General features: G+C 50.9%; 1 protein-coding gene across 2 annotated transcripts; it reads right to left on the reverse strand.

Annotated features, from left to right (window-relative positions):
• Positions 1-1,616: 1,616 nt before the first annotated feature.
• ARL11 (ARF like GTPase 11) lies at positions 1,617-4,684 on the reverse strand. 2 transcript variants are annotated; one of them, XM_084526279.1, is made up of 2 exons: positions 4,028-4,684; positions 1,617-3,914 (listed from the first exon to the last, which is right to left on the reverse strand). In XM_084526279.1, the coding sequence occupies exon 2, from the start codon at positions 3,905-3,907 to the stop codon at positions 3,320-3,322; it is 588 nt and encodes a 195-aa protein (XP_084382405.1). In that variant the 5' UTR covers positions 3,908-3,914; positions 4,028-4,684; the 3' UTR covers positions 1,617-3,319. The 2 variants fall into 2 exon arrangements, with proteins under 2 accessions (XP_084382405.1, XP_084382404.1); XM_084526278.1 differs by having other exon boundaries at positions 1,617-3,917.
• Positions 4,685-7,232: the final 2,548 nt, after the last annotated feature.

Here is a 7,232-nt window from a genome sequence, read left to right on the forward strand (position 1 = left end):
CTCAGTGAGTTACACATGGTGAATCTTTATAGGTGATATTTCAGGGTTTATTTAAGAGGAGGAAACTAATATACAGCTGCTAGGCATATTGAAGTGATAGCAATGCCATTTCACTGTATTATGCAACCCATTTTCTAACTTCTTTTTTTTCCCAATCTATCCTTCTGTGTTGTATCTGGAAAAATATATATTTAAAAATGAAAAAATAAAGGAAAGGACACCTCCCACCAGCCCAGGTTGCCCAAAGCCCCATCCAGCCTGGCCTTGAGCACCTCCAGGGATGGGGCAGCCACAGCTTCTCTGGGCAGCCTGTGCCAGGGCCTCACCACCCTCTGAGGGAAGAATTTCCTCCTAACATCTAAAATCTCCCTTCTTTTAGTTTAAAACCATTCCCCCTTGTCTTGTCATTATCTGATTGACCAAAGAGTCACTCTCCATCTTTTTATAAGCCTCCTTTGAGTACTGAAAGGCCACAGTGAGGTCTCCCAGAGCCTTCTGTTCCCCAGGCTGCGCACCCCCAGCCCCCTCAGCCTTCCCAGGAGAGCTGCTCCAGCCCCTGCCCACCCTCATGGCCCTCCTCTGGCCCCGCTCTCCCAGCCCCACACCCTCCCTGGACGCAGCACTCCAGGTGGGGCCTCACGAGGGCAGAGCAGAGGGGCACAATCCCCTCCCTGCCCTGCTGCCCGCACTGCTGGCTGCTGCCCGGCTTTTTGGCCACCACGACCCCAAATCCCTCTCCTCAGGGCTGCTGTCAGTGAGCAGCAATGTCTGCGATACAGGGACACCACTTGTCACCGGCCCCCACCCAGACACGGAGCCATCGGCCACCAGCCATTGACCACCACACTCACCAGTACGGTTTGTCTCAGTGGAGCAGATGGATGCACAATTATGAATTTTGGTTAACTGAAGTCGCTTGTAAACTTCAGTATGTACCAGAAGGTCTCTGAAGGTCTCCCAGACCTTGCTATCCTATGACTTGGCCACTTCTGACCAGAAGTTCTTAGCCACCAGATTTGAAGTATTTGGTGCTTGCTGTTGTGTGAGCATTGGATTAGGACAGGGCAGGAGTGGGTAGATTTGCTTGTTTTCAGTTGCTTTGCAACACAGGAGGAAAGAGAGGATAATTAGAAGTGAACTCTGTGCTGCTGTTTGGAACAGCGTGGCCCAGCATCATTTCGTCAGGCTCCAACAAGGGCGTGAGCGAGCGGGGCAACGTGACCGAGAGCCGAGCAACGCCTGCTTGCAGAAAGCAAGGGCAGGCAGTCACATGCTGCCCCACGGGATGGAGCCTTGTGCCAAACCCCTCCTTCAAGGGACGTGAGGACGCTGTCGGGAACGGGGATGTTGCCTAAATCTGCTTCGGGCCCTGCCACGAGAACCCCTCCTTCAGCACTTCCCACTTTGCTAGTTTGATGTGTAATTGCTGAGCTCTACCAAAGGCTCGTGGTCACCTCTATTTGCTGCCCCCTTTGTGTCTTGAAAGGGACAAAAAAAACACTCCTGGGGGAATAGGAAGGCTTCAGAGCCTTTTTTTAACCACAAGCAGACAATTTTGGAGAGTCAAATGCATGCACCAAGAGCCAGCTAAGAGTAAAGCAGCAGCACGACAACTCTTCAACACATGCTGAGTTTAATATTGCAGATCCCAGCCCCTAATGATCGATACTCTGTTTGGTACCATGTGAGATGCGTGACCAAAACACCAGCAAACTGAATGAGGAGTCACTTTTGACACAGCAATCGGATTGTTGTGTTGCACCTCCAGGCCCGCTGCTCCATGTGGCCGGAGGGGCCCCTGAGAAGATTCGTCCTCTCCGTGCACTGGAGATGGGGCTGCACGGATAACCTGGGATCGTTCATCTCCATCTCAATATAAGTGCATGTTTTTGCCTTACAAAAACCTCTTCATCTGGTTCCGACAGTCAAGAACACAACAAGTGCTTGGGAAACGCGTGTTAGAAGTCAATGGCAGCCACCTCCAAGCCAAAGGCAGATCAGTCTGCTTATATTAGCCACAAATACATAAATATTTAAATACAAAAGTGTTTAAAGACATGATTTTATCCTCCTTGTCATACACACAGGTTTGTGATAGAGGTTTTTACATTTCAGTGCTACTTACGGCTACTCATGATCACTCAGGCCAGACCAACACTGGAGCACTCTTTTATCACATATAACAGTTATTATATTCTATATATTAACACAGCTACAAATTGTGACTCACTTGGAAGGACATCTTTTATTGAGACCTTCCCCAGAGTGGTTTGTTGTGCCCTGCTCCTTCAGGAGTTTAGACAGGCCCTGTGTCCCGGCTGCTGCCTGCTACGAAGTGAGGCTAATCACAGCACCAGAGGCAGCTGGATGGTTAATGCCTTAAGAGCCATGAAATGCACTGGTATGAAGAGCAGAAGGCTTCTTTGTGCATTTTTCTTTGGTGATTCTGGGCTGAATAAGTTCCTTCCCGAAAGCAGCTGACTGCTGCTGACTAAAAATGTGGTATCCTCTCTCAATCTCCTTGCCCCACCGCTTTCATTCATTGCATAGTGGAGTAGGGTCTACCACTAAGCTTCTTAACTTTAACCCTAATTAAGAGAATTTTGGGTGTGGGGCACCCTCCAGGCACACATTTCATAGGTCCTTCCTCCAGCAGGCTCAGTGGGATCAGACACAGACCCCACTGGGACCTTGACCCTGCTGTGAGCTTCCAGGGCTGGGAATTTTGGCTGCCTGGAGCAGGGTGAGCATGGAGAGCCCTTTGGCTATCAGCCTGCCCATGCTGGGCCACCGCCTGCAGAGTGGTTTCACCTGATCTCAAACCATCTGAGAGGGGGGCTTCCCCTCGACCACCGCGAGGATGTTCAGAGGTTGTGTTTCCACGCACCCAGAACTTGGGTTTGACTTCCTTATATTTAAAGAGAACATGAGGGAAGTTAGGCACCATTTTCCTGCAAACGGTACTCAATAAAAATAAGGAATGGGAAAGAAAGACAAGGAATTAGTAAGTACACATCCTGGAACAGCATCACAACGTCTCATCCTGTCTCGTTTCCACGGTTTGAAGGTTACACCCGTGGGTGCTGCACTGAGGCCGCTGTTGGAAGTCCTGCTCCATCAGGATAGCTGCATCAGGGCTGGGAGGAAAGATAAAAACCCCTTGTGGGCTTCTCTGCCAAACATGCAGGTGGCGAGCATCCGAGAGACGGATCCCAAAATGCTCCTGCTGGGTGTTTCTCAGTGCGACGTGTGCCAGCTGCAGGTCTGCTCCTTTTGGGGGGTGCCCAGAGCCTGGCATCCTGCTGGCTCCACCTCGGGCTCACCCGAGGGCTTGCCTCCTCTCTGCTGCACCAACAAGGGATGGGCAGCGCTGCCCCGCGCCCCTCAGCAGCTCACCCAGGACCCCCAGAGCCTCCTGCAAGCCCTGCCCGGTGAGGGCACTGCAGCCCCGCAGCACCCACGGGTGCCCCATCAGCCGCCCCCGCTGCAGCCGCTGCCCCAGCTCGGCAGGAGCCATCGCCCCGGGCACCTCCTGCTTGTTGGCCAGGAGGAGGACGGGGACACCGGCCAGGCTGGGGTGGTCCAGGGCTTCCTCCAGAGCCTCCAAAGCTTCAGGAAGCCGGGCCGTGTCCGTGCTGTCCAGCACGAAGAGGAGGATGTTGGTGTCCTCCAGGTAGTGGGGCCAGCTGGCCCGGAGGCTGCTTTGTCCCCCGACGTCCCAGAGGGTGAAGGGCAGGCCACAGGGCGTCCGCAGGGACTCCACGTTGAAGCCCACGGTGGGGCACGTCTCCATCGCCCGGCTGCTCTTCAGCCTGTAGAGAAGGGTGGATTTGCCGGCGAGGTCGAGCCCCAGCATGACCACCCGTGCTTCTCTCCTGCGCCGGCCTTTGGAGATCAGCTTCCCCATCGAGATCCTGCTGCAAACAACAAGGAAAAAAATAAAAAAATAAAATGAAATAGGAAATAAAAAGGGTACTTCCTGGGTAATATCAGTCAATAACAGAGCACTCGGTTGTGCTTTGCTTACGTTTGCTGAGCAAAGGCTCGGGCAGCTTGTTGCTCCTCTCCTCTTGGCAGCTAGGATGAGGCAGAGCTCTTATTTTGGAGGCGTGGAGCAGAGCCAGGCGCCTGCTGCCTCCCAGGCTCCATCGCCACCCGCAGCCCTCAGCAAGGGCCTCGGCGCGGTGCAGGAAGAGGTGGGGAGGCAGCGGGACACGTTGTTTCCTCTGCATCGCCGCCAGAAAGACACGGGCTTTTGTTCATTGGCTTCTGGAGGGGAAATCCACCCCCGGCCGGGCAGGAGGAAACCGGGTTTCAAGCACGGGGTTGCTCCGGGAATTTGCTGAATCACAGCTCAAGGGTGTGGGCAGCACCGACGGGTTTTCAGTCCTGGGCTTGCACAAATCCGATCCAGCATCAGCTTTCGCTGCCTTCCTCCCCGCATTGCACGGGGCTGTAAGGTCCTCGTGATGGGTATTGTGTGAAACCCATCACGAAACCCCAGTGGGGCCAGCGGGCTGCCCCTTGAACCTGCCCCGCTCCTCCTGCCTTCGCTGCTGATCTTCTCCGAGGCTTGAGTTGTTCATTCATAAAACTGATTTATTTAAAGTAAACTGGGATGTAGATACGGGAATCAAGGGCGGAGATCCTGCCATCCGACAAACAGCGATTTGGAAGATGTTGCAATGGGCTTTGATTGCATCACCCTCGAACACACCACAGAAATAGGCTTCTTCTGTATATTAAAAAAAAAAAAAAGGAAGAAGAAGAAATAAAGCAGAATAAAGAATGCGACTAACGCAACCCGGGTGCAGTTTTATTGAGGATTGCTTTTAGGTTTTGTGTGACAGAGAGCAGATTAATTCGTGGGCAAATAGAGAGATAGAGGGAACTCTATTTTTTTATTTTTTTTTTACGTTTTCATACCCCTGGTATTGAACTGTAGTCTGTTTTCTTTCCCCCTGCCAATCGTTCCAGAGACGGGGTGCAGAAGATCCTTGCAGAGTCCGTTCCACCCACAGCTACGTTATGAGAGCATAATCTTCCAGTAAATAATACATGGGGGCAAGTGCAGTTTTGTGCAAGAAAGGCTGGGAGAAAAGAAAGTCAAAGCAGACGAGATGAGCGCCGAGAGGTCCTGTTGCTGGAGCAGAAAGGTGAGACACTAAATAATTCACAAACTCTGCTCCGAGGAGAGGGCAGCCCTCACTGCAGCTACTTCTTGTGTGGGCAGAACAAATGGTCTTGCCTTGCTGGTGGTTCCCTCTGGAGACCACCTCGCTTCAGGGCTAGACGAAGATGCCCTCAGCATGGCTGTCCAGGTAACCTTCGTGCCATGATGTAGACATGCATAGACAAGAGGATCTCAGCCCAGCAAAAGCAGACTGTGCCTCCATCTCCAAACCTGAGGTGTTGAAAATCAGTGTTGATAGGTAGCTGCACGAACCAGCAGCTGAAGCCAAGGTGCCTCTTCCTGAGCCAGAGTCCTGGAGGCTCAAAAGCTGGCTGAGAGCACACCGAGAGCACTGCAACGCAGCCTCAGGCTTTGACAGGCTGGAGGAAAGCCTGTGGTGATGTTTCTTCATGACATGTGGCTTCCCAAAGTCGTTGACCTACTTCCAAAAGTTTGGTGACAAGATTCACGCGATAAAGTTCACAGCAGGCATTGAGCACCTGCCCTTCACATGCCCATCAAGCATTTGGGAGAGTTGCTCCTACCTCAGCTGAAATCTCTCCTGGCCCCAAAACCCAGCACATCCCCAAAAATTTGGGTTTCCTTGCTCAGCACTGGCTGGTGTTTCTCCAGCCCATGAGTGCTGCTGCGATGGGGCTGCCCCCTTCACAGACCATCCCCAGCTGCCTTCTTCCTCCATAAATTGGCACAGGGCTGCACTTTTCTGTCTGTACCACTGTGACTCTCATTCCAGGTCCTTCTTCTTACCTCTTAAACTCACCAATCTCTTCCTCCTTGACCCTTAACACCTCAGATCTGTCTCCTCAGGGTGATTCAAGACTGAGTTTCTTCAGCTTTCTCGCCTATCCTAATGCTCTCACTCCCCTTTCTGACACCATCTATTAGCCCTTCCTCTATCTCAGATCAGGTCGTGCATTTCATGCTGTGTGCTGCATACTTGCAGTCTTCACCTTAAAAAATAGTTAAAACTCTATCTATAACTCTATCTTGAAGTGCCTGAATCTCAACTCTTCCATTATTCTTAGTGTTTCTATGTGTAAACAAACAATCAAAAAAATAGCAAAAATAGGTACGCTTACAAAAATACGAAGCTCTTACTCCATCCTTTCACATATTACAGTGTTTGCTCCTCCGTCCGTATTTTATTTTTTAGTATTTCCTCAGTTGCTGTTGAGGCAACCCTACACAGGATATCTAATGCTGCATAACCACACCGCCTACTTACTTGCAGTAGGTATACTATAGGTAATATCTCTCCTGAATCTGTTAATACTACAGGAAGCCAAAATTACAGCTCTCTTGCATTGCATCTGGCTCTCCACGGAGTGTCACTGTTAGCTCGCACATCTCGCAGTGGACAGCCCATCCCCAGAGGCATCAAACAGCTGCTGCCAAACCTCCAGGGCTGGAGATCCCTGCTTGGATCAGGAGAGGACCTCCTTTGGCACCCTGCCGTGGCAGGATCGCTTCAAAGCGGATTTTGCTGAACAGCTGTAGGTGTATTTAGTGAGCCTATGCTTTCACATCTAGAGAAAGCTGATGGTGAGGTCTGCAGAACAGAGTGGAATAAGGCGCCAGCTGTGCGTAGGGGATATCCAGCTCCAGATTGTTTTCCTATCAGCTGGCACCATGTGCTAGGACTCTGCAGTCTGAATGAAAGCAGCTAAACCAGTGATGGAAAGCATAACGCTGAACAAAGGGGAGAAAAGCATTCTGAAATTTTTTCTTTCAGCATCCTTTAACAGGTCATTGACAGCTGCCAGCATCACTCTCCTCACTGTGGTCGCTTACAGAGCTGCAGATACAGGCAGGCATTTTCATCTAAAACTGACAAAAGGTTATAAATTCTACTAAACCTGAATTTATCTATGACTATGGCACTTTGAGATCCCGTTTCAACAATGTGCACCTCAGAATGAATCTGCTGATTCAAGTTACGTTAGGGTTCAGGGTGTAATTCAATGCCATGCTATTGTTTTGTATCTCCAATGCTTTGAGTTTTGTCACTTGAGAAAAGGACTTCATAGTCATCTGCGAT

The sequence above is a fragment of the Aythya ferina genome, assembly GCF_964211825.1.
Source record: "Aythya ferina genome assembly, chromosome: 1".
NCBI classification, from domain to species: domain Eukaryota; kingdom Metazoa; phylum Chordata; class Aves; order Anseriformes; family Anatidae; genus Aythya; species Aythya ferina.

What these genes read in the sequence shown, in the direction of transcription:
- ARL11 (XM_084526279.1), bottom strand. Translation starts at nt 3,907, where the DNA reads ATGGGGAAGCTGATCTCCAAAGGCCGGCGCAGGAGAGAAGCACGGGTG.